The sequence below is a fragment of the Orcinus orca genome, chromosome 12, assembly GCF_937001465.1.
Source record: "Orcinus orca chromosome 12, mOrcOrc1.1, whole genome shotgun sequence".
Lineage (NCBI taxonomy): Eukaryota > Metazoa > Chordata > Mammalia > Artiodactyla > Delphinidae > Orcinus > Orcinus orca.
In genome coordinates this window covers 75729284-75754066 of record NC_064570.1, presented here as the reverse complement: position 1 = coordinate 75754066, position 24783 = coordinate 75729284, and the positions used below count along the sequence as shown (strand labels likewise).

Below are 24783 nucleotides of genomic sequence, written 5' to 3'. Positions count from 1 at the left end.
TGTCTCCTTTCTAGGTGATTTGAAAGGTGTCAACAAGTTTTCTAAATCAAAACTACCTGCGACCAACCTGCTCAAACATATACTAGTCATTTTAACTAGATTAAGGAATGACATTGCTTGAGAGTGGTAATGTAGTCATTTTCCTTTAGCCGTATCTCATGAAAAAAATGATCTTAACTCTTAGGCACCTAGCAGAGCACAAGATGTAAAGAGGGGGCTGTAACGTGTGGATTTACGTAAGAGTGAGGAAGGTGGAGATATCCAGGCGTGCGAGCCCTGAGCAGCCAGGAGACGAACTGCAGAAGGGATGAGCCAGAAAAAAGAGGGAACAGGAGCTCCAGGTAAATGTCGACAGTTTCACAACTTTAGATAAGGCCCAACCTTGGCATTAGGTTATGTTCAGACACTTCTTCATTCACACACACAAAAATTCGTGCTTTTTTTTTTTTAATAACACAACCATCTGTTTTGCTTAGGAGAGATAATGTACAATTAGTACATTTTAATTTGCTAATCCAATGTGCCTTGCCCACACTCAAAGGAAACAAATGTAAAGTAAAAAATGTCTTAGATGTTTGCAGCCAATTAAGTTGACTGCGCTCTTTTCCCCGTGAGGGCCCGGTGTGCAATGTCTGCAAAGAGCAGCTTCCTGGGTGTAGTGTACGCAGCCTATTGCCTGTATGGTTTGCCCGAAGGGACCCTGGAGACAGCTCTTTCCAGTGGACATTCAGGACTGACATGCTGTCCCTAATCTAGGCTCCAGACAGGTATGCGCGGTGCCTTTGGAAAGCCCCAGGGCACAGTGGCCGGGGTCCACATTGGCCAAGTCATAATGTCCATCCGCCCCAAGCTGCAGAACAAGGAGCATATGACTGAGGACCTCCGCAGGGCCAAGTTCAAGTTCCCTGGCCGCCAGAAGATCCACATCTCCAAGAAGTGGGGATTTACTAAGTTTAATGCAGATGAGTTTGAAAACATGGTGGGAGAAAAGCGGCTCATCCCCGATGGCTGTGGGGTCGGATACATCCCTAATCGTGACCCTCTGGACACATGGCTGGCCCTGAGCTCGTGAGAGCCTTGGCGCTGTCCCCTCCTTACTCGTGCCCACCAATAAATCCTACTTTCCTGTCAAAAAAAAATAAAGATGTCTTAGACGTATGAGGTAAAACTTGCCAGAATTCAGCTTTCAGGAGAGAAAGCTCAGGCTAGGTTAGAGGTCCTGGCGATCTGAAAGGGCAGGCAGCTCAGTGTCCAGAGACTACAGCTAAGAGAGTTCTGGGGCTCCCCTGGTGGCGCAGTGGTTGAGAGTCCGCCTGCCGATGCAGGGGACACGGGTTCATGCCCCGGTCCAGGAACATCCCACATGCCACGGAGCGGCTGGGCCCGTGAGCCATGGCCACTGAGCCTGCGCGTCCGGAGCTTGTGCTCCGCAACGGGAGAGGCCACAACAGTGAGAGGCCCGAGTAACGCAAAAAAAAAAAAAAAAAAAAAAGAGAGTTCTGGAACTCAGGAGCCCGTAACGAAGCCTGCTCACGTGCACAAGCCGCCTCCCATCTCTGGTGGAGATCTGGCTTGATCAGCACCCCATGAGCACCTACTGCTCTCAGTCCTGCCTCACCCACCTACACTTGATCCTCAACACAGAAGTCAGAGTAATCCTGTAAAGTCAAATAATGTCACTCCTCTGCTCAAAATCCTCCGTTGACCCAGACAGGCTCTAATAAGAGCCAGAATCCTTGCGTCACCCACAAGATGCTCTACTTTCTGAACACCCACTGTCTCTCGGACCTATTTCCTTTCCTTCTCCTCCACACTTCTTCTGCTGCAGCCCTCCTTATTGTTCAAGAACATTCCAGGCACACCCTCACCTCAAGTCTTCTCTACTTGTGGCTTTCCATATCTGGAGACTTCTCTTCCTAAATATCCATCTGTACCCAGGCAACTGAAAATGGCTAAAGGTAAACATACAACCTCACATTCTTGAGGTCTGTTCACAAATGCTGTTTTCTCTCTGAGGTCGCTCAGACCATCCTATGTTAACTTGCAAGCTTCCTCCTGACCACATCACCAACTTTCTTCCCTGCTTCCGTGTTCTTAACATTTATCGACTTCTCACACACCACATATGTTATTTATTTATGTTTTATTTCCTATCTATTCCCATTAGAATATAAGACACTGGAGGTAAGGGGTTTTGGTTTTTGGTTCATTGTCTTATGCCCCATATAAAACACAGTAAACAGTGCCTAACTTATGTGTTAATTGAATAAATGAAAGACATTCCATTAGATGCTTGACACAGAGTTAAGAATGAATAACTATTCCCATCCCTGGGGAACGCCATATGCAGGTGGGTGGCAGAACCAATATTTACAACACAAACTTGTAAATCTAAGTTGTTAGAAAAAGGTGAGGTGACTTGTACCAAAGTAGTGGTGCTGAGGACTCCTAAAGCTCTTGAGAACAGAATGTCCCTCTCAGAGGAGATGGCCCCTCTCCTGGTCACTAATGGATGGCAATGACACAAAGCCATCGCAAACATGATGAACAGACATTCTGACCAGTCAGAAACAGCCCCGTTTTAAATACTCACGGCAATTGATAATTCAGATGGATAAATGAAGATGGCTATTCCTTTTACAAAAATGCCGTAGAGATGCTCAAAATAGTGTTCCTGATTCATTTAAAATATTTATATTTGAAATAAAAAATGTTAAACTTCTGCTCTAGTCATTATCTACTGAGCTCCTAACCATGTGTCAGGCACTGTGCTTAGAGCTAGGAGGGAAGGAAAGATAAAGAGGATGTAATTTCAAGCCTGTAGGAGCAGAGAGTACACCTGTCTGCTTATAGATAATTTTAGTAATAGAATGGCAGAAGGCTTATTCCTTAAAACCACTAATTACCATCAACTCATTAGAGATGAATGCAAATTCTTCATGGAGATACTTGTCATCAATAAGAAGGTTAGGGGAAAGGACAGATTGTTTTAAAGCAAGGCATTATCCGGAGTTAGAATCTCTCTTGGTTCTCCCTGATGCTTAACCTCAAAGAAACTCCACTGTTCTAAGTCACTTCTCTAACAGTAATGAATGCCATATCTGTATCTTCTGGATACACAATTGCCCCCAAGCACACCATGCTCTGAGTTAATTTAATTCATCACATTACTGGGTACCTGCTTTGTATGCATATATTGTTCATGACATTCCCTTTCTTTCCTTCCCCATCAATCAAATCTCTGCTCACCTTTTATACCCTATTCACATGCTACTTCAGAATTATCCCCTGAATTCCCTAGCTTGCCACTCAATCCACTTACCCATCTGTGCTTCCATAACTTGTGATATCACTTAACTAGTATTAGTTGAGTACTTCCTCTATGTCAGGCCTATCTCTAAAGTATGGGAATGTAAATATAAACAAAACAGAAAGAAAATTCCTTCCTGCATGACACTTAAAATCTGGAACATGGTTTATGCCATAAAGAAATAAATATGTTGTCAAGTGGTGATAAATGGTCTTTAAAATAAAGTGGTGTAACATCATTAGAGTCCTTCCCTGATTTCCTCGTTATATACAAAGGAATGGGATAATAAAGGAAGGATGCTGAGGAGATGGCATTTGAGCAGATACTTGAAGGGATACTTTGCATGTAGAAACACATGCAAAGGCCCTGAGGCAGGAACATGTTTGGGAGCTCTAAGAAGAGTAAGTAGGTCAATGTGTCCTGAGCACCATGATGGTGGGGGAGGCATTCAGAGAGATGGTTGAGCCAAGTCATACTGTGACCTTACCAAGGACTTCAGAATTTAAGTGTGATGAGAGGCCATAGGAAGTTTTTGGACATGAGAATTACACCATCTAAAAGATTACTCTAGCCGCTATGTAGAGAAGAGACTGGAGGGGGACAGGAGTGGAAGCAGCAAGTTCAGAGGGAGATTATCCCTGCTGAGAAATACTGGTGTCACTTATTTTGTATTTAGTTGCTTCTGGTTTTTTACTGTAAATTGCTTAAAGGTGGACCTTGATTTATTCATCTTTTATTGTCAGTATCCAGCAAATGCCTGGCACTTAGTAGATGTTTAATAAGTGCTTACGGAAGGAAGGAGGGAAGGATTGAGTAAATAATTAATGAGTATGATGATTCTTGAATCTAGTTAGAAGAAACTCAGATGGGAAAGTGTTGCTCTTTCCAAACAACAGTACAAAAAGAAAAGTCTTCCTTATTTTTTCAGTGAAAGGAACACAATTTTTTTGTTAGAAAATTGGAAAAGTTGGGTCCTGCTCGCATTCCAACACCAAAAATGAATGTACAGCCATGAAGATGGCTTCATTCTGCAAAAACTGACCAATTGGTTTTAAGAGTTATTGGAAACAGAAAGAAAGAATGGCTCACATTTATTGGAAGTGGGCAATGTTTTTCTAAACAAGAGAGAAATACTTCTTCCTTCTCTCTTAATGGGTGGTACTGTGCTCTTTTGGGCTTACAGAAAGCCAAGGCCATTGAGCAGATGGTCCATTATTGGGGTAGAGGAAAACAAATCTCTCATCTGAAATTAGTTTAACTTGGGAAGAAAATTTTCACTTTCACAGACGTACTTGAAGTTGGCACAAAAATGAGAACATGTTGAATTTAAATCAATTTCTCTGCTTCCTTATGTTTTCTGTTATCTATTAATCAAATGCTTTTCTGCTATATTTGGCAAAATAACAATAAAGAATAAACTTTCGTCCTAAATACAATGATTAATCACCCAAGACGCACTTGTAACAAGACTGTGCTTAGGACTTCATTTAAAAATTCAAATTCAGTCCCGGCCACAAGAAATTTAACATTTGAACAATCAGTTTCACTCATAAACCAAGGCTTTGGATAGGAAAAAATGGGCAGTGGCACTGTGTCTGAGTCACAAGCATGCAATTCACCTTGTCTGGAAAGATGGTTAAGGATGTCCTGATGAGTAATTGTAGATGGTTATAATGTCTCTGAGAATCTGGGGTAAAAACATACCCACATTCAGACACAGGTTTACAGTACACACTCAGTGATGTCTGAGCACATGATAGACACTAAAGAAACTCTTTCCTGGAATATTCTTAATCCCTGGCACCCTACATCACAGTCTTATTTTTACATTTTACAGTGCCTATGGAATCTGTTTCAATCTTAGGGGGGTTGTTGGTAAATGGCCATTCTATTTTTGAGTTGTTTGGGTGGAAACACTGGAGGTCTCCTTAACTCCTCTTTGTCTCACACGCTCTGCACCTAATTCATCAATAAATCCTGTCAGCTCCATCTTTCAAATACACCCAGAATCTTCCTACTTCTCACTGCTCTGCTGCCATCATTATCTTTCTTCTGGAATATTGCAAGTTCCCTAGCTTGTCTCCCTGCTTCTGACTTCAGCAGCCACAGGGAGGCAGGTAAAAATACGTCTCTCCTCTCCTCAGTCCCCACAATGGTTTTGCATCAGGGTAACAGACAAAGTCAGTAGAATATAAGGCACTATGTGACCTGTGTCTCCTAGACTCCTTTACCTTTCTAACCTCATCTCCTATGATTTTCCCCTTTATTCACTCTGCACCAGCCATGTCTCTGGCAAAAATCAGATATGGTGTTGCCTCAGGGCCTTTGCATATGCTATTCTCTCTTTCTGGTTTGCTTGTCTCCGGGTATTTGCATAGCTCGTTACTTTATTTCTCTGAGGATTTATTGGAAAGTCATCTTCTAAGTGAGGCCACCCTCTCTATAATTGCCATACCACACCACACGTGCCTATCTCCCTTCCTGCTGTATTTTACTTCCTGGTATTCACTCCAATGTAGTAGACTGTATATTTTATCTACGTTTTGTAATTGTCTTTTCCTCTACTAGAATAGAAACTCCAAGAGGACAGAGATTTATCTGTATTCACCACTGTATCCCCATGACACTAGAATAGTGCCTGGTACATGCTAAAGATGTAATAAATAATTTTGAATTAATTGATTAATTTATAATTTTGAATTCTCCCTATTCAAATACATTTTATTTACAAATAATAATCTATGAGACTTAATTTTGGGTTTTTTCTAGATAGAGTGTTTGTGAAACTCCTTGGTTCTTTTGCTTCAGTCATAAAGTGAAAGCAATAAAAAAATTAAGAAATATGAAAAGTGAGAAATTTAGCATGAGGAGAAGGAATCATAATATGTGGACCAAGAGGCTGTGCTGTGTCCATAAGTCTTTGTTGTAACCTGGGTAAACCACAGGAACTAGAATGGAACACTCAGCAAAGGTAAGAACCAAGCTCTCATCCCTCATCTCTACTTCTTGTAGATGTTAGAATTAACTCAAAAACTTAAAGTCAGTTTCTTCACATGCAATGAAGGAGCTGAACTAACTAGCTGACTCCTTGAAGCCTTTCCTAAGCTCTAAGGTCATGATTGCTTACTTAGTAAAGAATTTTTTTAAAATAATAGATACAGCATGAGAAATCTTCACTATTAAAAGGAAATTTCTGGTAAGAAAAATTTTTTAAATATTGAAGAAGCAACTCTTAAGAAAGGATGAAACTGGATCTAGGGCTCGTAGCATCAAGAGTTTGTGGGTCTTTCCCTAGAGCACTGCCTTTAAGGGGATTCAGCATCCAAGGCCCAGGCTCTGTCCCTCGGTTCACATTCCTGAGGTAATATGACTAACCAAGGTGAGTCAGGGCCAACCTGATGTTGCCAGACAATCAGGGTGATGTGAGGGAACTATGGTCCCTGTGGACCAACCATTACGGATGGGAGACTGTTCTCAGAGAAAAGGACCAAGAATAACTTCCTGAGTGTCTACTGAAACTTTCCATCCCAGGGAATCTAAACCAGTAGGTTTAACATCAGCACCAGTCTGACATCACACAATGGAGAGCATTCTAGGTAGATGATACTTTTTTGACTCTTTAATCACCAATATTAACAATTCTTTTTTTTAAAAATTCAAATGGCAGGTTACTGACATGATAATTAATCTTAGATGACCCTCAAAATACTATCTGTTCGGGGCTTCCCTGGTGGCGCAGTGGTTGAGAGTCCGCCTGCCGATGCAGGGGACACGGGTTCACGCCCTGGTCCGGGAAGATCCCACATGCCGCGGAGCGGCTGGGCCCGTGAGCCATGGCCGCTGAGCCTGCGCGTCCGGAGCCTGTGCTCCGCAACGGGAGAGGCCACAAGAGTGGGAGGCGCGCGAATCGCAAAAAAAAAAAAAAAAAAAAATACCATCTGTTCAGTCAATACTCTCAGTAACTTTTACAACTTAATTTTATAGGTCATAAAAATCAGTTTGTATGCCTTCCCCCATGCAACCCAGACCCCACATTAAATAAAATCCTCTTCCAGTTCAATCTGCCTCAAAGGGCCCAACTAAAATTTCCTCGACAGAAATAGATATGGACTAATTTAAAACTTTTTCTTATTATGTGCTCAATAACATTTCTTTGTAATTAGTTATTTTAAAATTAACTGTGAAAAATATTACTGTGATTCTTCGATCTACTTTGTCTCACCACCCGGTCTCTGAACGTTCGATTTTAGGGCTGATCTAAAAAATAAACAAAATTTATTTCTAAGTAGGTAGGAATTCTTATTTGATCTCTTGCCTAAAACCTACCATATAGTAAGTTTTAACTGGCATTTATGTGGCATCTTAAAATATCATCCACTCTTTATTTTAGAATAAGTCTCTTTACCCTTTCGTAGTACAGGGCTTGTCCAGTTTACATAGTGCTATGCTGATTTTGGAGCAGATTTTGAATTCCAACAGAGCTATGTGTCCTTGCCAATCTTCTGTCAAATTAAGTTTAATTCGTAAATAAAGGCCAAAAATTCAATCAAGGCTGTATTGAGATTTCTTTTCTGATTTCCCTGAACCAGAAGTTTTGGAGTCTCTGAAGCCTGAGTGCATATTCTGGTTTCTAAGTTTCTTCTATTGATATTTTTTCCCTCAGCTTACATTGGTAGAAATTAAATGGTTCATTGCTTTGGGGGAAATTTTACTCTTTGCTCAATAGTTGAAATTTAAGATACTTTTCCCACCTAGCTTTCACTTCCATTTGACAAGCTTCAGGCAGAATTTAAAGCAGGAATCCAGTACACCTAAACGCTGCTATAATAAGATAGAAATGGGCTTTCCATAGACTCTTTCCTTGAGAGTTATTGCTCAACAGTGCCTTCTCTTATCCCCCCAAATTTAATGAAATGTATAAGTCGTCTCTTCTCAACAGAAGGCTTCAAAATACTAGGAAAATTTCTAACATAAGTTTTGGGAAAATGAATTATATCAGACACCAATAGACAATAACTACTTCAAAAATAGAAACTACTGATACACTCTAAGAATGTTTTGACCAGGGAATAATGGTGTGAATTGGTAATAAATCTTACCACTATAATTACAGTAAAGCCTATTTTTTTCCTAAACTTTTGTCTTTTGCCTTCCAAGAGATTTAAAGTTGAAAGAATTCTTCATGAGACTTACAAAAATAATGAAAAGGATAGAAAGGCTTCTAAGACGTGAGGTGAAGGCACTAGGTTGATTTAGCTCAGGGAAGTGCCTGAGGGGTGGATTTACCTTCAAACATTTGGAGAACTGTTCTAGGATGCCAGAGGCCAGATGTCCTTCATTGCCACAAAGGGCAAACCAAGAGACAATGGGCTAAAATTCCAGTAGAAACATGGTTGTAAGGCAGTAGTTTACAACCCTAGGTGTATATTGATTCAACTGGGAGCTTTAAAAAATTACCACTGCCTTATGGTTACCAAGGGGGAAAGGGGGAGTGGGATGAACTGAGAGATTGGGATTGACATATATACACTAATATGAATAAAATAGATAACTAATGAGAACCTGCTGTATAGCACAGGGAACTCTACTCAATGTTCTGTGGTGACCTAAATGGGAAGGAAATCTAAAAACGAGGGGATATATGTGTACATATGACTGATTCACTTTGCTGTACAGCAAGAAACTAACACAACATTGTAAAGCAACTATACTCCAATAAAAATTAATTTTAAACAATTACCAATGCCTCAGAAAAATTAAATCAGCTTAAGCACTGGTATTTTTTTAAAGTCTCTCAGGGTATGCTAATATACAGGTAAGGCTGAGAGCAAGTGTGAGACAAAAATGTTCTATAAAATGATGTCATTAAAGCATAATAAGAATTGAGCAAGTGCGTTAGAGACAAAGAAAACATGCCCGTCGTTCTCTAAAGATGTTTGTTTGCAAGTCTCAACCCTAGAGGAAGCTCTCAAATTTTTTCCATATCTGTGATTTCAGAAGGATACAAGTGCCATTTGCAGATCCAGAATTTAGACTTGGAGTCAAGGTCATGTTCCTGCTTCCCGTAGGGGATTACTCATTATAAAACCAAACACAGTCTCCTAAACCTACCAGAAACAGAGTAATCTTTAGGTTACTAAGTAGTTCTGACCCTGCCACCCTGAGATTCACCTGCTTCTTAGAGTTGTATCATTTTTTACTATAATGCCAACACCACCTGTCTGGGACATAGAAGGACACTGTCCTGATCCCATTTCCAGCACTTTGGCTCAAATCTGTGTCCCTTCTCTTTGGAAGCAAGCTGGAACTCCCAGAGTGAATAACAATAAGTCAGTAAGATCTAAAGAGTGTAATCCCAGACATGTTGACAAACTTCAAAAATCTATTTATGCCTTGTCAGATTATTTGCCAAGCCTGTTCCAATCCACCCGCTGCCTTGAGACAACTACACTCCCGCCCTCCAATCCAGGCACAAGTTGTAAATATCTGGCTAATTTCTTTCCTTTGCTTTTACCCTACCTATCCCTTATATGGTAACTGCATAGTCTGGCCACAGGGGATCTCTTTCTATTCTACACAATATCTCTCTGGTTAAAACCTAGATAAGATTGGGGCTTCCCTGGTGACGCAGTGGTTGAGAGTCCGCCTGCCGATGCAAGGGACGCGGGTTCGTGCCCCGGTCCGGGAGGATCCCACATGCCGCGGAGCGGCTGGGCCCGAGAGCCATGGCCGCTGAGCCTGCGCGTCCGGAGCCTGTGCTCCGCGATGGGAGAGGCCACAGCAGTGAGAGGCCTGCGTACCGCAAAAAAAAAAAAAAAAAAAAAAACTCAGATAAGAAGATTCAGTGCTTTAGGTTACAGGAGAAGAAAGAACAGGAGGATAAGGAAAAGAAGGAGCAGGAAGAGGAAAAAGGGGGGAGGGGGAAGGAGGAGGAGAGGGAAAAGATGAAGAGGAAGAAGGAGAGAAAGAGGAAGAATTGAATGAAGAGGCAGGGGGGAGAGAAACCTAACTTTTTTAATCAATACTATGTGTCAGCTGCTTTATTTCCAGTATGTCTATATAGTATTATGATCTTCAAAATAAACATGGGTATTGAGTATTATTTTCCAGACAATGAGACACAGTTTTCAGAGGTGAAATAACTCTCCCAAGGATACACAGATGTAAGAATCAGGTCGAGATTCAATGCGAGCCTATCCTACTAGACAGCTCACGATCTTTCCACTCTCTTTGCTTTTCTTCCTCAGTCCTATTTCTGGGGAAAATGAGTCATATCTCCCCAGATTTGCCACAAGTCCAGGACACATCAATCCCATAGCATTTCGCATGAGTGACACCTGCAAGAATTGTACAATGTAGTTTCCATAAATCCATCTCTCCTCAAGTATTTATTCTACAGATGACCTACTCTTCAAATGAGAGACTCTATATTCCTTCCTTCAGCTCTGATCATTACATTTAGGTATGTCATATTCAAACCACAGAAAATTAAAAAAGAAGAAGAAAAATCATAAAAAGAAAAGGGGGGAAAAACATTTACTTAAGAGGAACAAGGATAAGAATTATAGTGGACCTCTCATCAGAGAACAGGAAATCAAGAAGAGAGTGAGTTAGCGTTGAAAAAAAAACAAAAAAAAAACCCAAACCTAAAATTCTGTATCTATCAAAATTATCCTCTGAAAGTGAATTAAAAATTTACAAAAAACCACAAAACTGGAATTCATCACCAGCCAACCTACTCTTCAGGAAATATTAAGAGAATTTCTTCAGAGAGAAGGAAAATGATAAAGGTCAGAAACTTGGATCTACATAAAAAAAGGAAAGCATTGAAGAAGGAACATATAAAGGTAAAATAAAATCTTTTTTTTCTAATTCTTATTTGATCTAAAAGATAATTTTAAGAACAATAATAATAACAATGTATTAGGTGATTATAAATGAGTGAAATGAGTGATATCAATGTCACAGGGGAAACAGGGAGAAACTGAGAATAATTTTTTATAAGTACCTAAACTACTTGGTAAGAGTAAAGTATTGTTTGTTTTTTTAAATTAATTTTTATTGGAGTATAGTTGCTTTTTTTAAAATTAAATTTTATTGGAGTATACTTGCTTTGAGCATAGTATTACTGGAAATTGGACTTAAAGTAGATAAAAATGTAAATTGCAGGGCAATCAGTGAATTTTTAATATAATCAATATGCTAAGGTAGGAGATAAAATGATATAAATTGATCAGTTAAAACTAGAGAAGTCAGAGAGAAAGGGGGAAAATAAATGCAATGAATAAAAAAGAATTTCAAATATGGTAGGTATTAATCCAATTAAAATTCACATAAAATGTGCATAGTCTAAATAAACCAATTGAAAAACAGAGGTTGTTAGTGTTTTTGGTGGGTTTTTTTACATCTCTATTGGAGTATAATTGCTTTACAATGTTGTGTTAGTTTCTGCTGTATAACCAAGTGAATCAGCTATATGCATACATATGTTCCCATATCTCTTCCCTCTTGCATCTCCCTCCCACCCTCCCTATCCCACCCCTCTAAGTGGTCACAAAGCACCAAGCTGATCTCCCTGTGCTATGCAGCTGCTTCCCACTGGCTATCTATTTTGCATTTGGTAGTGTATATATGTCAATGCTACTCTCTCACTTCATCCCTGTTAGAGTGGTTTTAAAAGTAAAAATGACCCAGTTCATGTTGTCTGTAAAAGTCTACTTTATTATTTTTTAATTTTTATTTTATACTGGAGTATAGTTGATTAACAATGTTGTGTTAGTTTCCGGTGTAGAGCAAAGTTATAGATATACATGTATCTATTCTTTTTCAAATTCTTTTCCCATTTAGGTTAAGCCTACTTAAAATACAAATATTTTAATAGTTTAAGAGTAAAGGAATAGAAAAAGCTACATCATACTAATACTAACAAAAAGAAAGCAGTATTGATTTCAGACAAAAAGGACTTCAGGACAAGGAAAAGACTCAGAGATAAATAGAAGCATTACATGATGATAAAGAGTCAATTCTCTAAGAAGACATAGTAACCCTAATTGTGTATGCACCTAACACAAGAGCATGAAAATACACGAGGCAAAAACTGACAGAACTAAATGGGGAAATAGACAAATCCATTCTCAATGGCGATCTCAACACCCCTTTCACTATTTGACAGATCAAGCAGGCAGCAAATCACTAAGGATACAGATGACTTAAACAGCATTATCAATCAACTTGATCTAATTTACAAGTACGGAGTACTTCATTCAATAGCAGAATATACATTTTTCTCAAGATTACATGCAATGTTATCCAAAATATACCAAATTCCAGGCCATTAAAACACATCTTAGCAAATTTGAAAGAACATAACAAAGCATGTTCTCAAACCACAGAGGAAATAAATTATAGAGAGATAGCTAGAAAATCCACAAATATTTGGAAATTAAATAACATACTTCTAAAGAGCCTATGAGTCAAAAATGAAGTCCCCCCCAAATTTTTTTAAATATTTTGAACCAAATATAAATGAAAACACAACATGAACATTAGACAGATGCAGCAAAAGTAGTGTATAGAAGGAAGTTTATAGCATTAAATGCTTATATTAGAAAATAAGAAAGATCTGAAATGAACAACCTAGATTTCACTTTAGAAAATTAGAGAAAGAATAGCAATTTAAGCTTTAGGTAGCAGGAAAAAGCAAGAAGTAATGCAAATTAGAGCAGAAATCAATGAAATTGAAAAAAGGAAACCAACAGACAACATTGCTTTTAAAAATATGGTTCTTTGAAAAAATCAACAAAGTTGATAAACTTCTAATCAAGCCAACCAAGAAAAAAATGAGAGAAGACAGAAATTACCAATACCAGAAATGAAAAAGGGAACAACACTAATGATAATAAGGAAATACTACAAAAATCTCTATTTGTACAAATTTGATAATGTAGAAAAAATGAACCAGTTCCTTGAAAGATACAAACTACTAACATTCATACAAAGAGAAATAGATAACCTGAATAACTCTATGCTTATTAAAATTGAAATAATATTTTAAAACCTTCTAAAAATAATTACCAGACCCAGATGTTTTCACTGATGATTCCACCAAGTATTTAAGGAAGAAACAATACCTATTCTCTGTAATCTCTTCCAAAAAGATACAAGCAGAGGGAATACTTCCTAATTTATTCTCTGAAAACAGAATTACCTTAACATGTAAAGCAGATAATATTACAAGGAAAGAAAAAAAGCAGATCAGTATCTTCCATGAACATAGATGCAAAAACTTCAACAAAACATCAGTGAATAGAATCTAACAATGTATTAAAAGAATTATACACTAGGAACAAGTGGGATTTATTCCAGGTATCTAAAGCTAGCATAACATTTGAAAAATCTACCTGTGTAAGCCAACACATAAGTGGGCAAAAGAAGAAAAAGAAGATGCTGAAAAGCATTTGACACAATCCAACATCCATTCATGATAAAAATTCTCAATTATCTGGAATAGAGAGGAACTTCCTCAACTTGATAAAGGATGTCTACACAAAACCTACACCTAACATGGTAGCTCATGATAGGAGACTGGATACTTCCCCACTAAGACTGGGAAAAAGGCAGAGATTCTCTTACCACTTCTGTTCGGCATCATACTGAAAGTTCTAGCTAGTGCAATAAAGCAAGAAAAGATTGGAAAGGAAGAAATAAAACTCTTTGATGATGACATGACCGTATAGAAATCTCCACTGAATCTGCAGAAAAACACTCCTGGAACTAATAAGCAAATATAGCAAGATCACAACATACACATCAATACAAAACTCAGTTGCTTTCCTGTATACCAGCAATGAATAACTGAAATTTGAAATTAAAAAATATTTACAATAGCACCAAAAATGAAGTACTTAGGTGTAAATGTAACAGCATGTACAAAATTATATGCAGAAATCTAAAACACTGATGGAAGAAATCAAATATCTAAATAAATGGAGAGATATTCCATGTTCCTGCACTGAAAGACTCAATAGTCTTATGATGAAACTTCTTCCCAAATTAATCTGTTTATTCAACCCAATCACTATCAAAATCTGATATCAGCATAGTGTCTAACATTTATATGGAAAGGCAAAGGATCTAGAAGGCTCAACAAAATATTGAAGAACCACAACACATTCTCTGATTTCAAGACATTAAGAAGTTACAGTCATCAAGAGAGTATAAAGGATGGCAGATGTTAGGGGCCAGGTTTCTTACTGTTGGAGGGGGAGTTACGGACAAGCAAGGGGAGAAGTCTAGAATGACCCATGTGGTAAGAGATTAGAGTTGAGCGTGTTAGCATGAACTCATGTTTAGCTTAATATAAATACTTATAGATATGCGTGTATACAGTATCACTACACACACATATTTTTCCTTGCTCTGTCAGCTGAGAGGGCCTAGTGGTACTGACACTCCAGTCACAATGAGCACAACTGGGACACAGATCTTGGATTCTAATACAATTCTCAGTAAAAGGAAGTAGGGACCCTTAGAGAAATGACTTCCTGGAGGACTGGGTCAGTGGATATATAAGATACACTTGGAGCATCTTGTAGTGCTAAAAAAACCCTAAAAAACAAAACCAGTCAAACAAACCAAAAACCCTCAATGATGTTATGTCAAAGGGATACAGGAATTAACTGAAAGAGCTCCCAATGGCCAAAGCTAGAACACCTGAACAACAAATAAACTTGAATTGGATAATAGTCCAAAATATAAAATAAATATCCATGAGTCCACATTGATATAAACGAGTGATTGAATAAATAAATCAGTAGAACAGATACATCTCCCATCCAGAAGAATTCCAATAATTTATATAATACCATTCACGGAGGTGGAACAAAATTCCCCATTCCTTAGTGTGAGCTGCATATAGTCACTTCCTTCCAAAGAGTATAGTGTGGAAAAGGGGGAAAAAAGAGTATGTAACAATGGAGAAACATGACAAATACTACCTCAGCCAGGAGTCCAAGGTTAACATCAAGAGTAATAGTCATATTGATAGGATATTACCTTAATATGCTGTGATGAGAATGGTCCTTTAACTCTGTGGTTTTCTTACCGGAAGGCAAGCAAGACAAGGTGACAGTCTTGGTTCTGGAGGGGAAGGAGAAATTACCAGTTATAGGGGAATTGATGTCAGGTGGGCTCATTAGTTACCAGGGAAACCAGTAGAGGGGCACACCCTCACCAGCCCCTTGGATTAGAACAATCACCAGCTGGGGCCTGGGACAAGTGGGTAGGAAGGTCAGTCATGTGCCTAGGGTATCAGTGAAGCAGGCATTGGTCGGGCAGGGGGTGTACAGAGAGCAAGAGAACAGCTGTCTTGGGCTTCCCTGGTGGCGCAGTGGTTGAGAGTCCGCCTGCCGATGAAGGGGACGCGGGTTCGTGCCCCGGTCCGGGAAGATCCCACATGCCGCGGAGCGGCTGGGCCCGTGAGCCATGGCCGCTGAGCCTGCGCGTCCGGAGCCTGTGCTCCGCAATGGGAGAGGCCACAACAGTGAGAGGCCCGCGTACCGCAAAAAAAAAAGAAAAGAGAACAGCCATCTTGAGGGGCCTGACCATGAACTCCACCCTCACACACCCTGCACGACCGACCCTAATGATCTTGGCCCACCCCTCTTCCACAACATCCCTGGGGTCAGTTTTGTAGGGGCACTGCAACCAGACACCACAAATACACTACAGACAGCAGCAGCCAGAGAGCATCAAGAGTAAGATACCTAGTACGCTGAGAACAGTCATTTGCCAGGATGTGGGCAAGTTTGGGAGCCAAGCGCTTACCGGGTCAAAGGAAAGGGAGTCAACAGCAGCAGTGCCCCGTCCAGTTATAAGGAAGGCAAGGCCACCCCCGGTTTTCACAAACCCAGAGCCACCTGCATGGGGAGCGGAAGGCCCAGCTTTAAAAGGAACATTCTGGTGGCCTAGCCAGGAGTCAGCAGTCACAGCATAGGTCTGCCACCCCATGTTATGTTGAGTGCCATCAGAGGTGGACCTGGTAGGTCTTTCCAAACAAAGCACAGTTAATCCCACTAGTTGGACTTGTGTGTCCAGAAGCCAGCCTATACCACCCACATAGCATAGCCCAGGGGGCTCATGGGCGGTCAGCTGTACAGTCATGTTTACCAACGGGGGTCCTGATATATTGACATGTGGGCCAGGAAGACGGTGAGTCTTTGTCCCCCATGGTCAGTAGTCCCCACATAGTCACAGTAGCCAGGTCAATTTTTCATGGAAGTCCAGAGGATGACAATGGCATCTGGCTGTAGGCCCAGCAATTCGACTCATTTTGCAGTGAGGGCACTGTTGCTGCTCAGTTTTCAAATAGATTTCCTCCTCTTGGGCTAGGGATGAAATGTGGGACATCTAACAGGTCCAGCACAGGGGAGATCATGACAGTTAAGCAAAATACAAGCAGTAACTGCATTCAGAGATAATGCCACAGCCACCTGTGGGTTTTTTTTTTTTTTTTTTTTTTTTTTTGCGGTACGCGGGCCTCTCACTGTTGTGGCCTCTCCCGTTGCGGAGCACAGGCTCCGGACGTGCAGGCTCAGCGGCCATGGCTCACGGGCCTAGCCGCTCCGCGGCATGTGGGATCCTCCCGGACCAGGGCATGAACCCGTGTCCCCTGCATCGGCAGGCAGACTCTCAACCACTGCGCCACCAGGGGAGCCCCCGCCTGTGGTTTTTGTCCTGGTTTGCAATACAGTTCAGAAAACTTAGGTTTTCAGTAATACAATAACATGTCCAAAACCATGTATACAATGGCCACCTAGTTTTACCTTGCATGTCTGAACCACAGTGACTCCATTTTGACTTTCAAATGCATTCTCTTCCTCAGTGGCCAAAGCAGATGCCTGTCTGAACGACCACAAAACAGGCTGCTCTGGTCAGTAAAATTGAAGTTAAACCATATATTGAATATAAGCCAGAATGACTTCCCCATACCTCAATGTGTACAGATTTTTCCATCATTTCCCTTTTTGACTGTAAAACTTTCAATAGAAAGTATTGATGATCAGAATATCCATCCCTCAATGCTGGGGTGCTGGCTCCTACCCCAGGTTCAGATCATGTCCCTTGGTGCTAGGCCTCCTTTATATTTGCCTAGTCATTCACGTTGGGGGAAAACTTATCAGATCTCCTGAACAAGGCTCAAGGTATGTTAATGGGGAAACACTTTATAGGCTATACATTTTATCCCTTATACCCAACTGTCACACAAGCATTGTACATCTGTTTTTAGCAGCAGACTTAAAGCAAGCAGTGTCACATTTCATGAGTAGTTATACTGCAGGAAAGGTGACCCCTTCCAGGGTCCGAGAGTGAGCTCTTGTCTAACATTCGGAAATGAATTGTCCAAGGAGACACACGTGCTGACAGAGCAAGAGACTTTATTGGGAAGGGGCACCTGGGTGGAGAGCAGGGGGGTAAGGGAACCCAGGAGAACTACTCTGCTACATGCCTCGCAGTCTCAGGTTTTATGAGAAATGGGTTAGTCTCCAGGTTGTCTCTGGCCAATCATTGTGACTCAGGGTCCTTCCTGGTGGTGTGCGCATCACTCAGCCAAGATGGATTCCAGAGAGGAGGATTCTGGGATGTTGGTAGGACATGTGGACTGGCGTCTCCTCTCTCCTTTTAACCTTTCCCGAATTCTTCCAGTTGGTGGTAGCTTGTTAGTTCCACATTCCTTATGAGGACCACCTGTTGTGAGTTAACTCATGCAAGTGGCTACTATTGGGCCTGGCCAGGGCCGGCAGTTTAGGACAGTGGTTTCCCTAACAGCTATACTCTGTGACGATGTCACTAGATAATTTTCTTTCCATCCAGAGCATCAGGGCAAAAGTATGGCTAACACAATAACTTTCATAAATGCAGACCTCAATTAACAGAACTAGAATTTAACATCCACTGAAACATAATATTGTGCTAAAATTACCCTCATCTCCACCAAACACAGCCACATCAAAACTAATTTGTTTGCAAAATAAGTCTTGTCAATTGACCGCATAGGCTCCTCCAAACTGGCTGAGGGGGAACTCCTCAGGAGTCTCAGACTGAATTCCCAAAAGGCCTCTCAAGGCCAGGAAGGAAATGCCAAAGGCCTGCTATCAGGCTCAGCCTTGGTGGATTTTTCTCTTCTAGACGTTCCCAAAGTATTGAGATTCCTGAGTTAATGAATTTCCTTTATTTAACTTAGCTTAGTTTCAAGTTACCAAAATCTAGAGAGACTAATTTAGACAGACATTCCCAAAGCATAATTATTTCTATAGAGTTTACCTAAAAGCTCTTTTTTCTCCTTTCCACTTAAGATTAAAGTTCCAAAGAACCCAGGTAGATCATTTACATCTCAAAGACCCAAGAGGAATACCAATTCCTTCTATAAATAGAAAGCTAGCTTAACCAATTACAAACGTCTCACTTGGATTCAATATCTGAGCCATTAAGGCCATTGATCTCCAGATCTCTTGGCAGCCCCTATTCATCAAGGAGAGCTACCACAAGGCCGCACATACTAGTGGACAGTCACCCCAGGATTTCCCCCGCAACTTTCAGGATCATCCCTGGAACTTGTGGGCCCCATATTTTAGTGGACAGCCACCCCGGCATTGCCCCTGAAACTTCTGGGATTACCCCTGGAATTTTTGGGTCCCCTGTGTTAGTGGACAGCCTCTGCAACTTTCCATTCCCCGTCCTGTATTTCCCAACATTTCCGTGCTCACGGGAGTCTCCTTGGTCTCCTGGCTTCTCTGCCAATTGTTGGGCTGCACCCCGAAGGCCTACAAGGTCTGTGCTTACCCAGCTTCAAGACCAAAGAAAAAGCTGAGTCAGCGACAGAGACCTCAGTGGTTTAATGCATGGGGGAGCTTACCTGTCTGAAGCAAGGTCCTAGAGCAACACCCCACCGTGTGCAGCGGACAGCGGACAGGACATGGCAGCAGGCTTCACTCAGGGGAGGAAGTGAAGTTTATAGGGGAATTTATGTCAGGTGGGCTCATCAGTTACCAGGGAAACCAGTTGAGCGGCACGCCCTTCACAGCCCCTTTGATAAAAATACCACCAGCTGGGACGTGGGTAAGTTCGTAGGAAGGTCAGTCTTGTGCATAGGGTGTAGGTGAAGCAGGCACTGGTTGGGCAGAGGATGTACAGAGAGCAAGAAAACAGCCATCTTGAGTGGCCTGACCATACATCTCCCCAAAACCCATCACCGCAGTCCAATTCTGAGAGGAAAAGTGAGAAACTTAACACAGCCAAAAGGAGGTGTGGAGACATCACAATTAAATGTAATGTGGTAGCCTGAATGAGATCCTAGAATAGAAAAAGGAAATCTGAAAAATGTGTGGACTCTAGTTAATAATAATGTAATGATATCAGTTCATTAGTTGTGACAAGTAACTCACTACAGTAATATGAGATGTTAACAACAGAGAAACCCAGGTGTAGGGTATATGGGAACCCCCTGTACTCTCTTCACAAGCTTTCTGTAAATCTAAAAGTATTCTTAAATAAAAAGTCTATTTTGAGTAAACACTGAGAAAGCATTTTCTGCAATCCCTATTTTCCCCTTTAACCTCTCTTCTTCTGTATTTGTGTTATTTATTGATGTTTTACTAAAGTAAGTCTTCAGTTTTATGACTGAAAAAGAATTCAATTTAAAATGGCGTAAGTCATAAGAACGAACAAATACATGTAGGGACTAGGTCTAATAATGCTTATATTTATTTCTGCATATATAAATGCTCAATGCCTTGAGAAAATAGTTTGATTAAATAACAAGGAACATAGCTACAGATGAACAAAAGGCAGTGTGAACAGGACTCTAGAGGATTTTATCTACTAAGAGGACTCTGGCCAAATGGTTGGAATAACTGATAACACCACAGCTCTCAAAACCAATGAAATGATCATGTCAGGAATAAATGAAAAATTATGAGCATCAACTTGCCAACATTTAGGTTGCTTCCATGTCTTGGCTATTGTAAACTGTGCTGCAATGAACACTGAGGTGCATGTATCCTTTCAAATCATGTTTTTCTCCAGATATATGCCCAGGAGTGGGATTGCTGGATCATATAGTAGTTCTACTTTTAGTTTTTTGAGGAACCTCCACACTGTTCTCCATAGTGGCTACACCAATTTACATTCCCATTAGCAATGTAGGAGGGTTTCCTTTTCTCCACACCCTCTCCAGCATTTGTTATTTGTGGACTTTTTAATGATGGCCATTCTGACTGGTGTGAGGTGATACCTCACTGTAGTTTGGATTTGCATTTCTCTAATCATTAGTGATGTTGAGCATCCTTTCATGTGCCTCTTGGCCATCTGCATGTCTTCTTTGGAGAAATGTCTATTTAGAACAGACTTATGGTTATCAAGGGAGAAGGGGTGTCGGGGGGGGGGAATGGATTGAGAGTTTTGGATTAACAGATGCAAACTATTATATATAGAATAGATAAACAATAAGGTCCTACTGTAGAGCATAGGGAACTATATTCAATACCCTGTAATAAGCCATAATGGAAAAGAATATGAAAAAGAATATATATATATATATATAAATGAATCACTTTACTGTACTCCAGAAACTACACAATGTTGTAAATCAACTATACTTCAAAGAAAAATACATTTAAAAATAAATAAATAAATAGAAAGAATTTCTATTTATTTCTGCCCTATTCCGCCTCTCCTCTCTCTGTTTTGTCCCTAGAAAATTTCTCACATTTCTCTACTGCATAGAAGTAGAACTGCCTTGCTTTTCATTAGTGCAAGCCATTTACATGAGAAAGCAGAATTCTATAAACAGAAAAGATACTCACTGACCACAAATCTACTTTCAAAGGGAAAGTATTCTGTGGAAGCAAATGGAAAAACAGCACATGCCAGAATTTTAAATGGAAAAAGAAGCACATGTAGAATTTTTTAAATGCATAAGTTAACAGATCTAATCTCACTTAGTGATAATATTTATGGGGAATACTAATGAACTACTTCCACTGAAACAGGGTTTTTCTCTCAACTGTGATTTGAGGCTATATGTTTCCTTGCCTTTTTCCTGGAAATAGCTTAGCCTTTAACCATATTTGTATGGGAAAGTAGCATAAAATACCTTTTTAAAGTCAATTTAGGCAAAACAATCCTTTTTCTCATGTGAGTTCTATAAAGATAATATAATAACCAAGCAGGAAGTGAAAATACAAGATGGCCCTGCCCCCCAAAGAAAACCTGATCAAAATGGAAATGTTAAACTTACTTATGATATCATATGTTTTCATCGTGGGAATGGAAATGCAAATAAATGAAAGCTGTACAAATAACTTCACTTTACATAACTAACATTTACTAAGGATTTCTCATGTATCTCCTTGACCTTAGCATATATTATGGTATGAATTATTTTTATGAATTATTCAACAACCTGAATTATTTTTGAATGAGCTGAATGTAATATTTGGCTACAGTAAATTTACAGATTATTTTCAGTCTTTAAAAAAATCCTTTAAAATATCACTGCTCATTCCTTTAAATCATATCTCATTGCGTTTAGAGCCATCTCTGACGGAGAGAGAGCAGGGTGGGCGATCAAGGCAGAGTGTGGAATTTTCGAGCTGGGTGAAACCTGCCTCTTTCCAAGTCTCAGTGAGCAGTGAGGTGGAAATTCCAAAGAGGGCTAGATAAGGTGTCTGGCCTACTTTAACCACCACATACCCTTTTTCTATTCATATTTGAAATTTCCTCTGTCCTTTCAAGTTTGCATGCAATAAAATTGAGAGATGGCTAACAAAACGTCAGAGGATTTTGATAATGAATTTGGGACTGAATAAAGTGGCTTATGAAGAATGAGAGCAAAGGAAGATTCCTTGGCATGACTTTCACATGTGAAAACACATTTTGAGAACAGATGTTTATTTTCTCTACAAAGTAGATACTGCATATCAAAATCGGTTTTAAAAAACCAAACCACCCGACTTTCTTTCTTTGGAAAGAAATTTTCATTCTGAACGATCATTTCATTGGTGTTCATTCATCCACAGTTCGATAAACTGCTAAACATCTGTCCATGCCCTAGCCCATAGCATGTACCTTGTCAAGAACACACCATCTGCCTGGTAATAGAATACATCCAGACAGAAGCAACTAGAGGGTCGACACCCAGGTTGTGGAGATCCTATCCACAATACACACAAACATACATGTATACATTTGTGAGTACACACACAAGGTCATACACACACACATACACACAGAGAACTCATTATGAGGAAGAAATATGGCATAGAAAAGAAATAGATGTTTGAGGAAAGTGCTTTAATTTAGATAGTAAGCTGTGACAGAGCAAAAATCAACCCTGATGCACTGAACTTTATGTTTTTTAAACCTTTATGAAGCCAAGTGCGGAGGTTTAGAGCACACTTTTTGGACGGGAAAGTTGGACTTCACATACCAGCCCTATGTTTCATTTCCTATGAAACCATAGGAAAATCGTGGAATCTCTGTCCTTTATCTTCTTGTCAATGACCTGAAGAGTGTGCATGGCAAATGACAAAAGCTTTAAAAAGTTTAATAACCATTATGTCTCTATTTCTATAGGCAGAAATGCTCTTTCCTTAACTTCTCCACCTGTTTTTATTGTTCTAATCCTTCAAGGCCCACTTCAAATACAAGAGTAATAATCATAATAGAATTTAGAAATTCCCCTGAGTTCTCCAACTCCACTCTGCACAGAACTAACCGTCCCTTCTTCTCTGCTCCCAGAACACCTTGGAAACACCATCAATTGGTTACAAGTGGGTGAGGATCCTGGCAAGTTTGGAGTATACTGGAAGGACCCAGGTCTTGGAAAACTTTTTCAGGAAGACCACTCCAAATTTTGATACTTCCTTAGATTGAGGTGAGAAAGGAGAAAATCCAAGCTTCTGGATATTTTGATACAAATCCCCAGAAAGATTTATAAGGCCCCCTCCTCCCAGACCTCTCCAACCCCCAACAGTTCCCCTAACATATCACATTGTTTTAGAAGAAAGAACAATGACTTAACCATCTGCTGTCCCTAGCTCTAACCACAGGACCTAAAAACATTACAAGTGTTCAATAAATTCTTCTTGACTAACTAAATGAAAAATAGCACTTCTTGTTCCTCTCCAGAATGTATTTCTAACTTCAAATGGGTTTATAGGATGTAGGCAAGGAGACCTGCTCTTTTTAGGTTCTGGAACTAATACTGCTGTTAGCCTCGCTCAACACTCAAAAGTTTGGCTTACTATAGTAATATATATGTATTTTATTATGGAAAATATATATGTGTTTTATTATTTTTTTTTATATATATATATATATATCTGTGGCACATTGAAACTTTCTATTTTGTGATGAATCAATTTTTGTGAAAATGTTATGTAAAAATTAAACAAGAACCTACAGCTTAAGTTCCAAATTAATACATTAGTTCAATAATGTTAATGTATTGAATTAACACTAATCTCTCCTTTGCAATGTTTGGTCTATTTGAACATTCTCATGGAGAGGACATGTAATAACATCCATTGGACAATTTGATAACTAGAATTTCATAGTGCAGGAAAAATGAAAAACTGTTTAATTATAATTTGATTAAAAAATAGAATTTGGTATTTGAGGATGTCCACTATGTGGCCTAGGAATAAAAGTAAAAAGAAAGAAAGGAAGGATGAGGAGTGAAGAAAGATGGGAAGTGAGTCAGGAGAAAGCAAGGAACAGGAAGTGTGGGAAGGAAAGGAAGATTTGTTTTTTCCATCTGCTTCTTTAAATCTATTTACTTGCCATATGTCAATATCATGAAACAGGTTTTCAGAAAGTGCTAAGAGGATTAAAAATCATGAAGATAATAAGAAGTAGTTCAGGCTAAAGAATTTATTATTATTATTATTATTTTTTTTTTTTTGGGAGTACGTGGGTCTCTCACTGCTGTGGCCTCTCCCGTTGTGGAGCACAGGCTCCGGACGCGCAGGCTCAGCGGCCATAGGCTCACGGGCCCAGCCGCTGCGCGGCATGTGGGATCTTCCCGGACCGGGGCACGAACCCGCGTCCCCTGCATCGGCAGGCGGACTCTCAACCACTGCGCCACCAGGGAAGCCCCAGGCTAAATATTTTTAATAACCAAGTGAAAACACTAATCCCTGGCATTTTTGTCAATCCTTACCAAGGCAGCCATTAGAGCAAGGTCACAAGGAACCACATTTTTAATTATTCAAGATAAAGCACATGTTTTGAGATTCAAGAAAGTAAAACATGATCTTGCTTTGTTGAATACATTAGAGAGTAAATTAGGATGAGGCTGAGCATTTTAAAGCATGTTTCTAAATGGAAGGCACACTATGAGACTGCTGACTGGTAGTTTAGTAACTAAATTCCTCATAGAAACAATTTTATCATCTGTACAATTAGGACACTTT

At 39.9% G+C, this 24783-nt stretch overlaps 1 protein-coding gene and 1 non-coding gene across 2 annotated transcripts; both read left to right on the top strand.

The window, feature by feature from the left end:
• The first annotated feature begins 575 nt into the window (after window positions 1-575).
• Window positions 576-712, top strand: LOC117201457 (small nucleolar RNA SNORA70). Its single transcript, XR_004483475.1, has one exon. It is a non-coding gene; the product is annotated as a small nucleolar RNA SNORA70 (small nucleolar RNA).
• Window positions 713-754: 42 nt separating this feature from the next.
• LOC117201435 (60S ribosomal protein L10-like) lies at window positions 755-1087 on the top strand. Its single transcript, XM_033428592.2, has one exon. The coding sequence runs from the start codon at window positions 770-772 to the stop codon at window positions 1070-1072; it is 303 nt and encodes a 100-aa protein (XP_033284483.1). The 5' UTR covers window positions 755-769; the 3' UTR covers window positions 1073-1087.
• Window positions 1088-24783: the final 23696 nt, after the last annotated feature.

Coding starts and splice junctions, on each gene's coding strand:
- LOC117201435 (XM_033428592.2), top strand. CDS start 770: ATGCGCGGTGCCTTTGGAAAGCCCCAGGGCACAGTGGCCGGGGTCCAC.